At 41.0% G+C, this 15,072-nt stretch overlaps 2 protein-coding genes across 2 annotated transcripts; both read left to right on the top strand.

Annotated features, from left to right (window-relative positions):
* The first annotated feature begins 259 nt into the window (after window positions 1–259).
* On the top strand, window positions 260–2,311 carry LOC146474435 (uncharacterized). The gene is made up of 2 exons (XM_085117138.1): window positions 260–409; window positions 1,737–2,311. Exons 1-2 carry the CDS (start codon window positions 260–262, stop codon window positions 2,247–2,249), a joined length of 663 nt encoding a protein of 220 aa, XP_084973264.1. The 3' UTR covers window positions 2,250–2,311.
* A 5,006-nt stretch (window positions 2,312–7,317) lies between these two features.
* On the top strand, window positions 7,318–13,232 carry LOC146474436 (uncharacterized). The gene is made up of 5 exons (XM_085116949.1): window positions 7,318–7,514; window positions 9,269–9,346; window positions 10,714–10,900; window positions 11,684–11,910; window positions 12,943–13,232. The coding sequence occupies exons 2-5, from the start codon at window positions 9,271–9,273 to the stop codon at window positions 13,014–13,016; spliced, it is 564 nt and encodes a 187-aa protein (XP_084973075.1). The 5' UTR covers window positions 7,318–7,514; window positions 9,269–9,270; the 3' UTR covers window positions 13,017–13,232.
* Window positions 13,233–15,072: the final 1,840 nt, after the last annotated feature.

Consider the following 15,072-nt stretch of genomic DNA (forward strand, 5'->3'; position numbering starts at 1 on the left):
GAATTTCATTCACGTCGTCCAGCCCTTGAATTCTTGATAACACTACTGAAATGTTTGTCTCACAATATCCAGCATAATTAATCGATATAAATTCACACCAAACGAAAATAATGCTGCGAATCACTGAGAATTCTGAATCGTTGAATGAGTTATTGAAATGCTTTACTATTCTCAGCGGTCTCACCTCTCACGTATAAAAGGAGATGAGACAAAGTGAACAATGCCATTCTGTCGATCAAGCGAAAGAGCATAGTTCAGAATGGCGGACCCTGCTGTACAAGTCCCGGCACAGGAAAACCTTCCAGCAGCTCAAGCGGCCGCGGTTGTTCAACCACCACCACCGCCTCCGCCTCCACCAAACGCAGAAGAACCTCCTCAAAACGCCGCTGGAGAACAAGTCACTTTGGAGGTTTGTTCAATTTTTGTTTTACTCCAGTATCGTACACGTGTTCTTGCACTTCGTATTCCCGTGGCAGCTTTAAGTCTGTTTTCAGCTCAAGTCATGCCCTGCTTTAAACGTGTAGCTTTGTAGCTCTGCGGGCAATTTTCTCTTTACCCCCCAGTTTATTTTACGCCCTGCTTCTGAACGTGCGACCTTCGTTGCTTTGCGGGCATGTTTACAATTCATGTCGCGCCCTGGCTTGGCGGGCAATTTTAAATTCACTTCGCAATTATGTTGTGCCCTGCTGATAACGTGTACTTGGTTGCTTTGCGGGCAGTTTTAACTCTGTTTACAATTCATGTTCCGCCCTGCTTCAAACGTGTAACTTTTTAGCTTTGCGGGCCGTTTGAAACTGACTTCGTAATTATTGTTGCGCCCTGCTTCAAACGTGTAGCTTTTTAGCTTTGCGGGCAATTTTAAATTGACTTCGTAATTATTGTTACGCCTTGCTTCAAACGTGTAGCTTTTTAGCTTTGCGGGCAATTTGAAATTGACTTCGTAATTATTGTTACGCCCTGCTTCAAACGTGTAGCTTTTTAGCTTTGCGGGCAATTTGAAATTGACTTCGTAATTATTGTTACGCCCTGCTTCAAACGTGTAGTTTTTTAGCTTTGCGGGCAGTTTGAAATTGACTTCGTAATTATTGTTACGCCCTGCTGATAACATGTAGCTTTTAGCTTTGCGGGCAATTTGAAATTGACTTCGTAATTATTGTTACGCCCTGCTGATAATGTGTTTACAATTCATGTTGCGCCCTGCTTCAAAACGAGTAGCTTTTAGCTTTGCGGGCGGCTTTAGATTGACTTTCTAATTAATTTTTTGCCCTGCTTCAACACGTATAGTTTTGTAGTTTTGCGGGCTACTTTAAGTCGACTTACCACTTTCTGAATTTTATTTATATGCGCTATTTTTGCCGATTATGTGTACATTCTAATTCTCGGTTAGCTTCAAAAGCTTTTCAATTTTGTTGACCTCAAAACATACTTCAGCAGAGAACTAGTTATTATCTTTGTGCGATCTTTGTCGATTATTCTCACTCTTCATTTTTTAATTGTCTTAATTTGCCATTTCTGAGTGCTTGTTTGCCACATTGTTCTACTTGAATTGTTTATTTTCGTATTGTTCTGTTAATTGTTATATTTGCACTCCGACTTTGTCGGAACAAAAGATTCCCTGCCGCTTTACCGGGTCTTATCACAATGCTTGTACTCATTTACGAATGTTTTTGTATCGCCGCTAAGCGGTATGAAATTACACTTCGCAATACATCTCTCTATTTCATTTTCTCATTCAGGCTTTGCAAGAAAGAATTAAATTTTTGGAAAATGCCCAAGGGACCTCCATTCAGGCTTTAAAGAATCGCATTACCCATTATGGTAGTCGCCGCCTGGAGGACTTCGACAAATACGAGGCCTTGCGCCTCGCGGAGGAGCTCGTCTCCGTAGCGAAGACAACTGGTGATGATAAGGCCGCCAGCTTTGACATCATAGCAGCCACCCTAAGAGAGAAAATACACGTGCCGAAAGAGCAGTTTAAAGCTTACTTTTTGGCTCTTCTCGCGGACAAGGAATTTACAAGAATCTTTGACACAATCTCCAAGGTCGACAAGTCGTTTAGACGTCCCTCGCCTTACTCGCGTCCTCAGGCCAGAGGCAGTCAGAGGTTCTCGTCACACCCTCGAGTGACCTGCTACAGATGTGGTACGCCCGGACACAAGTCTACGCAATGTTTTAAGCGGTCTCCGACGACCCGCTATTTTTCTTCAGGCGGTCCAGGTCACAACCAGCCTCGACCGACATCTCAGTAGCAGAATCTGCCCGATCCTCATTTTGTATGCGTTTTAGTACTATTAAAGTCAAATGAACACTATTGCATCACAATGTTTGTTTATTCATATACATTCTACCCACCCCCCCAGGGTTTTATTAACATATTATTACTTACATATTTTACGACTCGCTACGCTGTCATAGATGTGGGAACCAATTATCTCTTTTCGATCGCACCCTTCCCCCCTCGGGTGGCATTCTCAAAGGGAAGCTCACTTTCCCTCTCGGATTACCGGGGCTGAGTTTGCCATTCCTTGGGCCCTAATTTATTTCCAAGTTCTTTTTTATTTTCCTTTTAGCTGTCAGACCCTTGCTTTCACGATTGGGAAAAGCATCCCGGTTTCAAGCCTAACACAGTTGGTATGAATAAGTTACAGTGGATAAGCATCGATGGTTCTGTTGTTGATGAGGCCCAAGGGATGGCAAACAATTCCCACATCTCTGATGAGGATATCGCCCTCGTGTTACAGGGAAATTCATTAGCGGATATGTCTCGCCTTGTTTTCCGCGATACAGATCACTTCCTAGCAGGGGAACTCCATCGCCATGCACCACAATGGAATGCTTTATTAAATGATATGAACGATGAGCGCTTCTCTGAAGTCCGTGATTGGATTACTAACGGTGTAGACGTAACGAAGTTCTTTAGACCGTTTAAGGGTAGTTACAAGGGAAGGAATTACGAGTGTGGTAGTCCACCGCCTTGCGTTTTCCCCAACCACCTGTCGTGCAAACCTTTTGCCTCGTTTATTTCTGATACGCTCCTGGACCGTTTGCGTTCCGGTGCTATTTCTTTGTGGGGCAAAGTCGGAGAATGCACCCCACCCCACCTTATTATGCCCCTCACTGTCGAGCCTAGCAAGCCGCGTCTCTGCAACGACGATAGATTTCTTAATCTGTGGATCGAAGACCGTCCGTTTGCCTTGGATAGCGTCCAACACTTGCCTAAGTATGTCAATAAAGGATTTTACCAAACAGTGTGCGACGACAAGTCAGGATATGACCACATCAAACTTCACCCCAGCAGTCGAACTTACTTTGGCTTCCAGTGGGGAGGTTGGTATTTTGTGAGTGAATGTATTCCTTTTGGCTGGAAATCCTCGGCCTATATATATCATACGACTGGTCTAGTTGCGTCACACAGACTTCGTTCATGGAACATTCCCTCTTCGTTGTACATTGACGACCGCCATAATGGCCAACTGTCATTTCCAGGTGGCATTTTACCAGCCGCCTATCAAGCCCTCGCCTCAAGGGATGAAGTGAATTTTGCTCTGGCCGTCGCGGGTATTTTTCTCACGTGCTACATCTTAATTTCCCTCGGCTACTTTATCGGTCTGGCGAAGTCTCACCTTACCCCGAAAAAACAGGTGCCATACCTTGGTTTCGGTATCGATTCTGAACTACAGGCGTTTACCTTGTTACCCCATAAAAAAGAAAAGCTTCTTCGTCTCATCAAAGAAACGTTGGCTCGCGATAACCTGGACCTACTAACCTTGCAAAGGCTCAGCGGTAAATGCGTGTCCATGAGCTTGGCAGTTCCGGGCGCAAGGCTTTATGTTAATGAAATAAACCTAGCTGTGTCTCGCGCCACGCGTTCTGCTCGACCTGTAAAGATGTCTGCCGCTCTAAAGAATGAAATTGAGCACTGGCTATTCCTTGAGACCTGGGACGGTTTTCTTCCCTGGCGGTCTGAGAAACACACACATGTCAGGCTGTTCTCCGACTCATCTCGCTTCGCTTGGGGAGGTGCACTGAGTCCGGGTGCCATTGAGGCGAACGTTTATGATTACTGGGACGCCTCAACAATACAAGCCGATATCGCCACTAAGGAGACCTTAGCGCTCAATAATGTCCTTGAATCATTCGCTGATACCATCAAAAACTCGTGGGTCGACGCCTTCGTCGACAGCATGGCTCTAGTCCGTTCTTGGAATCGACAGGGCTCTCGTTCTCAATCGCTTTCTAGCGCCTTGAAGAAATTATTCAACACAATGACGAAACTCAACATCGATTTGCACCTTACTTTTGTGCCTAGTTCTCAGAACCAAGCCGACTTCCCCTCGCGACGCCTTAGCCTACAGGATGCCAAATTGTGCCCATCCCTATGGATAGTAGTACAAGAGTGGTATGGCGGCGAAAATGGGCACTCTGTCGATCTAATGGCACGCCCTTCAAACGCCCAATCCGACTTGTCAGGTGCCAAGTTACCTTTCTTCTCTGAAAACCCTCTGCCGGGATCCCTGGGAGTGAACGTGTTCGCGCAATCGCCCGATCTGTACGATCCGTTTGTATTCAAGAACCCATACGCCTTTCCCCCGATCTGCCTAATACCTCATGTTATCAAGTATATGAGAAGCCTGCAATTATCCTACACTATCGTAGTACCAGACGTATGCCCAAGGCATTTTTGGTGGCCCTTGTTAACGTCTACATGTTCTTCCCGATACCTGCTGGCCGTTGCCGGAACCGTTGGAGCGCTCCTCACTCCCTCTAAACACGGGTTTTCAAACAATTGGCCTATCCCATGGGATCTCTGGGTGTTCCGCATCGGATAAGCAAGTAGTAGCTCTTGGTTAGCGCACGAGCCAAACAAAGAACACTTAGCTATCTTTAAATTTGCCAATTCTCCCATTAATTTAGCTCCATCCATTACTTCAGTGAAATCAATGTTGTCAATAAATCATTGTTTTCCAGTATAAATCTGTTGACAGTTGTTTTATAGCTTCATTTATACATTTATGTCAAAACAAATCTAAAGGATAAAGAAGGAACTGTTTGTTTTACTTTCATATCCTTTAGGACTTACCTCCAGCCGTTCGAGCGTTTGTACCAGCCGTGTCATGTCCTTCGTGCAGCCACCCCAACGACAAGCTGTTCTTTTTCTGCCAAATGTGCGGCTACAGGAGGAAAACAGTCTCCCCAAGTGTCCCGAGCCCTAAACTCTCAGTCGACCTTCAAGCGATAGATAACCGTTTGGAACTCCTAAATAATGCCTCCCTTCAATCGTCATACTCAAAACAGAAGTGCTCACTTCGTACGGAGTTTGAAACTTTCTTGGCGTCCCTTCCGAATAGTAAATCCATCCTTTCGGCAAGCCCCACTGACATCTCTCGGTTCTTGGTCTGGAAAGACCGACATGGCAAAACCATAGTACATAGTAATGGGTGTCCCGATTCCCACCTTCAAAACGCAGCTAAGTGTAAATGTCCTAAACGCCTGGCATTCAAGACAATCGACTCCTACATTGGAAAACTGCGAGCCATTTTTAAGGAAACCGGGCGCTGTGGAGAGTGGAACTCCCTGCTAGGTCTGGGTAACCCCGCCGCTTCACTCGAAGTGCAAAAATATCTTAAGGCGTCAACTGAGGAACAATTACGAGCCCGCATCACGCCAAAGCAAGCAGTTCCCCTATTTTTGTCCAAATTGTTGCTTCTGGCCCGTTTTTTAAATCGGAAAATTGCGGAGCGCTCGGTTAGTCCTTCTGGTCTGTTTGTATTGACGCGGGACCAAGCGTTTTTCAAAACGTTATTCTTTAGCGGTGATCGTGGTTCAGATCTTGGCATGGTGAAAACAGAAGAGATCCTGCGTTTCCCCCAGGACAATGGGCTGTTGTTCAACCACGTATGGGGAAAAACCCTGAGGGATGGCGTCTCTAACGTCTTCGGGATTCGGAGACACCCTAACCCTGAGTTGTGTCCAGTTAAAGCTATTGAGACATATGTAGCCGTGGCTTCCGAGTTACGCGTTTCTGTGACAAATGGTTACTTGTTTCGACCAACTAATCCCCAAGGTCATATTGTGAACAAACCATTTTCAAGTTCTTCAGCAGAAGCTCGTTTAAAGCTGTATTTGAAAGAAGCTAAGATCGATGAGGGAGAAACGCTACACAGCTTCCGTTCGGGCTCAGCCATAACGTTAGCGTTATCTGGCTCCCAGTTGGCGGACATAATGTCTCATGTAGGATGGAATAACAAAGAAACTGCTCTCTACTACATGAAACTAGCGGAGGTGCTTCGTTTGGATAGTCCCTCTCATTTGCTATCCGCGGACTCTTCCGCGACAGCCGCCCTAACAGAGAACTACTTGGAGCTTAACCGTCTAAAAAACTTTATATCCGCTTTTCCGCACGTTTAATTCTTAACCTTGTTACATCTCGTTTAAAACACTTTACGAATTTTTAGGATGGGGCACCTTGAGTTTGGGATTCTGAGAACGGGATTTCCTTATGGTCCAGTGGTTTGGGACTTTAGGACACTCTGTAACATAGAGACTGTCGGTGCCCAATCTCAACATAGCGTGAGAGAGAGAACGTTGAGAATAAAGTACTATTCATTCTAGTACCCAGCTTGGCGCGAATTTGTAACGTCACGAATACACGTCACCATCGAGGCCTTTTCCACCCTTGTTCCCAGGGCCCTGTCTCTTGAGGACTCTGGGAGCGAGGTTGGGTCTTTTCACCCAATTCGCGCTTTTCTCCAGAAGAAGGAGAGATGTAGGGACCAGGATGATATGGAACTATATCAACATTCATTCCACGTTTTTTTTTTTTGTAACATTTCCCAGAGAGTCTGTGCACGGTAATGTTTGTAACTTTTGGTTTGATTAATGGGAATCTATGAGACTGACGCATTGCATAAATCAGATGGCCCGTGGGTGTATAGAATCTCGAGTGACGCTTGGAATGAGTCGGTATTGCGAACTACAAAGTAAATAACGATTAGAAAGTTAATTAAGCGTAGGTGTCGGACTAAGATTTGTTTAATTAAACAAGTTGGCACGTGAAAGAAAGTTGGTTTAAAAGAAAGACTCTTGTGATCTTTCTTTTTCGTTTCGTTGGTTGATATTTGGCCCTCACGTTACAATAAATCGAAAAGAAATAAAAATAGTATTTCCGCACTATTATTTCACCATCTGTTTTTCAGTGTTGTGTTAATGACTGTCCACGATATTTAGCTTTTAGCTGCTTTGGTTACAAATAATGACTGTCAATTATTGATGCGCCGTCGAATAAGTCTTGGTTGCCAATGACACAATTAAACAACTGATTACATTCCTGGGTCGAGCGGTCTAATCTTTCGATGAAAAAAGCTTAAAGCTAAGAAGAAAGTGAGCTAATTTGTTGTAAAAAGAACAAGCACTTCAAGTCAATGTTTCACTCTTAGAACTTCAAATTACTTTTTAGCCGGCAAAAACCCAGATTCATTGCATTGCGTTCTGTTGTGATTCTTCAAGAACTTGAGGTTAGTACAATGCATTTCAACTATCGTTTAGCTGACAGAAAGATGGCTTCTAATTCCTACGTCTTTAATATTCAATGTAGGCCTTTCGTTTCAAACACTAGTTTTAAGTTTAATAGCTCTTTAAGCGTAAAATTACACTTTATATTCCTTTTAATTTTTATTGGTCCATTGCTAGCACATTTTCAAAGTGCAGCAAAACTTTCCGTAAAGTTGTGGAATGCGAATCTGTATATATACATACTGTATACACGAATGCTAGCCATCCCAATAGATTGCATTAGTATGAAACGCATAGAATAACATCTATGTCTTTGCCTTTTCAATTATTTTATCTCTTTACGACATATTAACTCTACAATAATACTGAAGTAATCAAGAACAACTCTTCTTTAGGTCGTTGTAAATCCCTGCAAATCAACCACGCAGATAAGGAGAGAGAATAAGGAAAGTTATTAACGATGCGATATTTTCTCGTCGACAGAAGTCGCTTTAAGGTTCTCAGTTATAATAAAGTAATGAAATATGAACGGCGGCAAGCTGAACAAACGGAAAACAACGGAATGGTCCTTAACTTTCTTCTGTTCCGGCCTTTATACTACAGTGACTATCTGAAAGAATTGAATGACAAGATAGTGATAAATTATCAAGTTACAGCACGTCAATGAGTCATGAGTCAGCCACATTGATATTTCGAGTTGTTAGTATTTAAACTGCGGAAGTTTGCTGCCGCCCATTTTTCAGTCATTTAAAATTTAAAACCCTCGACAAATCAGCAATCACCATAAGCGGCTTGACGTGTTGTGACATTTTTGACAAAACAAGTCAGCAAAATTGATCCTGTTGCGTTTACAAGTGGATCATGAATTTTAATATCGTTTAAAGGCCAAAAAGCGCCTCATTCGCCCGTCGACCTGTGCATCGTTAATCAATTTTTTTCTGTACTGAACGCTGAGAAAAACGCATCCGCTTTATCATTTCACTTCTAGAAACAAACGTTGATTTCTATTAGTCGTTGCCCAATTTTTTTCCTCTAGTGCCTGTTCATGAAACTCGCTGTTCGGTGGTCAAGTTTTTTAAATTTTTATAACCGTGGTACTTTCAAAGTTGTAGGGTCCACTATCTCCCAAGCGGTCGTTTTTAGGGAGGTCGACAAGGACAAGAGAAAAAAAGGTCGAAAATGTAATGATCACCGAAGATAAAACGTCTTGATGTGTAAACAAATTCTTCCAACTAGCATTATAAAAAATACATGGCAACAACAAGGAGATTATGCATGCTGATATTGGACGCTTAACACTGCGAGCTCAATTCACGTTGGTTTTATTGACTGAGTTGAGATGATTTGGCCACCGTAAAAAGATTCGAGATCTGACGTTCCGAACGCTAGCTCGTCTTCAGAGCCCATTCCAACCCCCCCCCCCCCCCAAACCCACCGACGCAGCACTACAGTTTTCTTTAGAGCAGATTTCTAATAACAGCACGAAGATAGCTACGAGTAATCAACGTAACCCAATTTGTCTTGTATGTGAACTGTCCTAACTCGACTTGAGTTTTTCGGAGCTGATCGTGAAATCCGATTGGATATCGATTTTATGATAAAAACTGGTGAAACGTTTTGGCGTGGCGGTATATTTGAGACATACCTTTTTGATTTGAAAACAATTTCGCAATACCTTTTCTCTAACTCTTGCTGTAAGTTGTAGGAACAACAAAGCATGATTCTTATTTCTAATTGTTGGAAAATTTGATTTCAGCTATGAAGGTGGTGGCCATATGTTTACTGCTGTTCTTCGTTACAGCTGGCTCAAAGGGAGGGCATGTTCCACAACAAGGTACGTTAGGGTCTCTCAATTAATTTCCAGGCTTAAAATATACCATCGCATTTATGTCATTGCGTATATGCCAGTATGCAGGATGTTTGTAACATGAACCAATTTGATCTAGTTTATTTTTATTTATCATCAACATGTTTTTCAAGAACTCAGCGAATCTATCTGCCGTTGTCAAATAAGATTACTTCCTTATATGTGACTGCACTCCATTTTGGCATTTTTGCCTTTTCGAGTGGAACACCTTGCAATCTAGCTTTTTAGCTAAAAATGTTTTAGTTATAAATAAAGTATTAACCTGCTGTAAAAAGGATTGCCGCTTTCCGGTTTTCCGTTCTATAAAATGGCAAACTTATGTTAACTTAATTGTTTACTGAGTTACCGATGTTTCCATGATGGAATCTAGGAAAAAGAAAACCATCATAAACGACATATTCTACTTTATTGGGTGTAGAAATGAAGACTGAGGGCTGTAGTAATGTTGTTGACTAGGGACCCCACGGGATTCTGGGTCCCTGACTGTTTTCTTCGGGGCCACCACGCAGACTGTTTTTGGTGGCCGTGTTTGAGTTCAGCGCGAGAGCACGTGTTGGACAGTTTTCAGTTCGTTTCTTTCTTGAGAATATATATTTAAAGTTAAGGTTTAGAACTGTGTTAGAGACAGATCTACAACAAGTAAGGGGCATGGGTCTATTCCTTACTTAACGTCACAAACTGCTTTGCATTGTATTAAGTTTTTATGAAAATGCATGCAAAGCAGTTTGTGACGTCATGCAAGAAATAGACCCATGCCCCTTACTAGCTCGGTCATGGGACAGATGATGGCTAGATTTCGTAACTTTTATAGGCTATAAAAAGTCAAAATTTGGTTGCAAAAAGGCTCAATGCGTTTTAAACAGGTGCAAAGATTTATTTAAGCGAAAAAAAATTTGGTGAGTTAGGTGCACTTTAAAGGAAAAAAGTCATAGCTACTCAGCTTCTTTTTCGGAGGCGAAAAGTAAAACTGTGTTAAAAGTGTTATTTAAAATACAGCTGTAAGCACTGTGGAAGACATAGATATTTCTCTAATAATTGATTACATATTGATTCCATCGCTTTTGGGATAGGCACTTTAAGGAAACTTGGAAAGGTTGATTCAGTCCAATTTTGCACAAAGGATCACAGTATTTCAATTTCAGCTGATAGGTAAAAAAAAAAAAACAAAGAAACAAAAACAAACACGGATGTAATGTGTTTCAAAGATTTTCGGGGATGCAGGAGAAGAACTTGACCTTGAATTTTACAGGTTGCCACCCGCCCACCTTCACCTCGGAATGAACATAAAGTGAGCTATCAGTTCTTCACGCTTTATTGCTTATTTCCTTCTACAGAAAATCCGCTGAATTTGCGTGCGTATTCAGGAATCTGTAATGTCAACTATGTGAAGGTGGGCTGCTATAATGAAAAAAAGCTTAATCGGGCACTTCCAGAAGAACTGTTCCAAGATCGAAAACCAGGAGACTCTAACTACAGTGGACAAAACGTGAACTGGGGTGAATACAACACATATCTTAAAGGGTAAATATAGCCGCCCGGTTATGTTGTTTTAATTGGTAAACACGAATGTAAAATGATCATGCGTAGCGTTTGTAGGCATAGAAACATCATCCAGTTCATGTCCTAGAAAATAAGAGAAAGTTGACTATACCGACCGATTAAAAACAAAAAATTATTTATCTGCCATAAAGAAGGTAGTAGTTCACTTCCAATTTTTTTTAAAGAAAGAACTAGTTGAATTATTGGAATTCATATTGGAGAAAATTTTCTCCCTAGAGTATTCGTCTAAAAAATAGTTTGACTGTAATAACAAAGCCTGGATTACGAATAGAGCATTGACAGTATTTTGTTTTGGCTTGCTTTAGTTGGGTTTGCTTTTGTGCGCTCTGTGATTGGTTCTGCAAAACTCGCGCCACTTTCCCAGCAAATGAGAAAAGAAACTAAAACCAGTCGTTAGTTACTTGAACCTGTTTTCCCACGCTTGGCATCGGTTACAAGTACTTGCTTTGAGTTCTGATTGGTTCATTGCGCTGTTTACACCTGTTGTGATTGGTATGAGTAACTTGATTAACCATGAGTAACCAATCGTGTTTTCGCCGCACGTGTTTCCCCGCGTTTGGGTCTAGTTACATGTATTTGCTTCGAATTCTGATTGGCTCGTTGTGCTATTTACATCTCTTGGGATTGCTAAGAGTAATTATTTTGGTTTTGGTTTTACGACACTCAATTGGAACCGCTCTATGACGCTCCGATTGTAAAACACTCTATTGAGCTAAAAGTTAATGTTTTGATATGGTTTCTCAGAATGGCGTGCCGATGTGCCGAAAAAAGTCAGCAGAAAGGCTTTACCTACTTTGGACTTCAAGACTACGGACGTTGCTTCAGCGGACCACACGCCGCGTCCAGTTACAATACTTATGGCGGCTCAAACCAATGCTCGAACTCTTACTACCTCAGTTGTGACGATAATGCCTGGGGCGAATGTGTCGGCAAGAATCATGCGGCGAACTACGTGTACCAAATTAAAGAAGGTACTTCATAGCTCTGCCATGGTTTCCTTATTATTGCTGACATAATCGTAATTATGACTAGTAATGGTAAAAATTGCGGTCGATATGCCAATTTGTATGTTGAAGAGAGGGGATTTGTGTAGATGAAATCTTCAAGTAAAAATGAGCCCAGATTTTTACATTAAAACGAAGTAAATTTGCGCGGTAGAGAAACAAAATGGCCGCGATTAGTACATTGTGTTGAAGCTTTTAAAATCAACACAAATTTTGAATAACACATCATCTGTTATTGGTTTGGTGGAACTCAGCTGAGCCTCGTCAGTGAATGATAAGCTCTATTACTTATATGAAACAACTGCAACGCGGGTGCTGTGTAGAAAACTTAACGCGACAGCGACATGATAGAGACCAGACTGAGAGTCAAAAATGCAACTGTGGATTTTTTTTTGAGCTAGTTGGCTCTCGTCAATACGGTGTAGCAGCAAGAAATAGAATGTTCAGACAACGTTAGGTCAGTTGTCTACTAACTCCACGTAGTCATGATTCCAGTTGGTCCCAAATGCAGACGTTTGCCGACGTCATAACACGTGATTATGAACAATGAACAAAGAAATGAAATATCATACCGCTGTCGCGATAAGCTGAGTGAGGAGAGAAAAAAACTATCATTTAGTGAATACATGGACAAAACCTTCCCTCCACAATTCATATAATTGCAATCGATAAATCTAATACCATTCATAAGCTACCACTCGGGGGAGGCTTTCTTCTGAATTTTTGGCATGGGCATGGCATGGCGTCCCCCACGTCCATACAAAGTACGTCTCTAATTTTTAAAAGCCTTCTACGTGGTTGCAATCTAAAAACAGAACCTCAAACTTTGTAGACTAACCAATTTTAAAGTGATCTTTCTTGTGATGGACTCTAATTTCTGATTAAACGGAAATTTAAAAACTCGTCCCCAGTTCCCATTTGAAAACCGGAACGGGCAATAAACAAAAGACTTCGAGAATGTCTATGAATTGATGATTTATCTTTCTTTTTTTTTCATAGCCGGTAGTGGAGATGGAGAAATTGGCTACGGCAAAGCTTATGATGGAATGGATAAGGAAACCAAGCAACGCTAAAAATATTTATTTTTATGTTATTTTTGCGGTCTGTTTTATAAGATAATTGTTTCTTAAAAATATGAAATCTTATTTTTTCAATTTTTGAAATATAATAGATTTTCATTTGTTCATTTTCCAATTGTCTGGGAAGTTAGCGGAGTGCTGGAACTACGTGCAGTTAGACGAATCCTATGTAAGTTGTTTTTGTTCAGCAATAAATGTGTATTACACGTATATTACTTGATTTGCATGTTGTTGGAAATATAGCTACAGATTGAATGTCAATCAAAGTGCACTCTTCACCCAAAATCGCAATATGTTACACCAAACGTTTTTATCCTTGACCTACACCCCTTCAAATCAAATAATCCCAGAAGCACCTTGGCCGGAGGCCTAAAGTGCTTACCATTCGTACCTTCAAGACCACTAAGGCTTAGGCCATTAGACTTGGACGGTATATATAGAATATCCCAAATTGTTTTCTTTGAGGACTACAAAGTGGACCGATGACGTAATATCACCTGCAATCAAGTCGTTTGGTCGTCACAGCCGCCATCTTGGATTCCCTGATTTCTCCATAACCGCTGAAAATCGACAAAAATTGGTTCAAATTCAAAACTTATGTACAGAATCAAAATAATGTAAAAAATGTAAAAGCTACGAAAATAAACTTAAAGTTTCTCATAAAAGATATAAAAAACAAAACAAAACAAAACAAAACAAAAAATACAAAAAAAAAAGCCACAACAATAACAACAAACAACTTCGGTAAAAATTGAGTTGTCAAAAATTTTGATGGCATGGAAACAGGAAATCATTGAAAATAGCCAATTAGTTTTTATGTATATACATCAAACTGTTGCCAGCTAAATTTTAGGAAAAATCGCCAAGTTAAGTATGTGCCTTGATATTTGAAAAGTTGTGAATATTCAAAGTCAGCTAGGTATTTTGTACCCCCTCCCCCCTTCTCCTCCGGCTGAATGGTAAGACTCTACTTCTCCAGTCCCTCCAAATTTCGTTTCCAACAAAAAAAAATAATAATAATAAAAAATGAAAAATGTTAATAACAAAAAATAATAATAATGACGTTGATTCCCATTGCCACCAAATTTGGCACACGTACAGAAAGTTTATAGATTTACCCAATTAAATACCAAGTTTTTACGCACAAATATCTTTCCTGCAGGACCGAGGTGAAGACCTAAAAGACATGCGAACGCGGGCCGCAAGGTTCCTTTGTTTACGATTGTGTATTTTTAACTTTAGAACCAATTATGTAAATCCATTGTATATATATTTTTTAAGATGGATGAATAAAGCTATTATTATTATTATTATTATTATTATTATTATTAGAAAAAATATTGGCAAAAAATATCACTTCCAATTGCCACCAAATTTGGCACACAGGAAGTTTATCGACTTACTCAATCACATGCCAAGTTTCACGCTATATAAGTTAGTGGCCACGGCGAGGTGATTGTTTGAATTTTGGGAATTTATGAGTGATCATCGCGGGCCGCCATGTTAGCGACACTCAAGAGATCACTCACTGGGTTATTCGATGGTGAAGGGCTTCCCGTCGACACATGAAGTTTCACGCACAAATATCGTTCCTGCAGGACCGATACAAAAATAAAAATAAAAAACAAAACAAAAACAAAAACAAAACTTCCAATTGCCACCAAACTTAGCACGCAGGAAGTTTATGGACTTACTCAATCACATGCTAAGTTTCACGCTATATAAGTTGTTGGTGATTTTTTTTTAGAGGTGAATTTTTTGAATTTTGTGAACTTGGGAGTGATCATCGCCGCCCGCCGGGTGTACTCAAGAGACCGCGCACTGAGTTATTCGATGGTGAAGAGGCTTTCCGTCGGATAGAGGAAGAGGGCAGCGATGCAGAAGGCATATCAAATGATGAAAAAAGCGATTTACAATTTACAATGTGGACCAAGAACTGAGGTATAGCTTTGCCACTGCTGTAAATATATGTGGAGATTTTAAATAAAATATAAAATTCGTCGTTTGCCTGTTGTTAACGATCCTGGAGAAATTGACCAGTTGCTCTGGA

This window comes from Pavona decussata, unplaced genomic scaffold (assembly GCF_977016875.1).
Source record: "Pavona decussata unplaced genomic scaffold, jaPavDecu1.1 SCAFFOLD_89, whole genome shotgun sequence".
NCBI lineage: Eukaryota > Metazoa > Cnidaria > Anthozoa > Scleractinia > Agariciidae > Pavona > Pavona decussata.

Bases quoted from the DNA above. Each gene is read 5' to 3' on its own strand.
- LOC146474435 (XM_085117138.1), top strand. From the start codon at position 260: ATGGCGGACCCTGCTGTACAAGTCCCGGCACAGGAAAACCTTCCAGCA. The intron at 410-1,736 runs GTTTGTTCAATT...TTTCTCATTCAG, and splicing joins GAGAACAAGTCACTTTGGAG to GCTTTGCAAGAAAGAATTAA.
- LOC146474436 (XM_085116949.1), top strand. From the start codon at position 9,271: ATGAAGGTGGTGGCCATATGTTTACTGCTGTTCTTCGTTACAGCTGGC. The intron at 9,347-10,713 runs GTACGTTAGGGT...TTCCTTCTACAG, and splicing joins AGGGCATGTTCCACAACAAG to AAAATCCGCTGAATTTGCGT. The intron at 10,901-11,683 runs GTAAATATAGCC...ATGGTTTCTCAG, and splicing joins TACAACACATATCTTAAAGG to AATGGCGTGCCGATGTGCCG.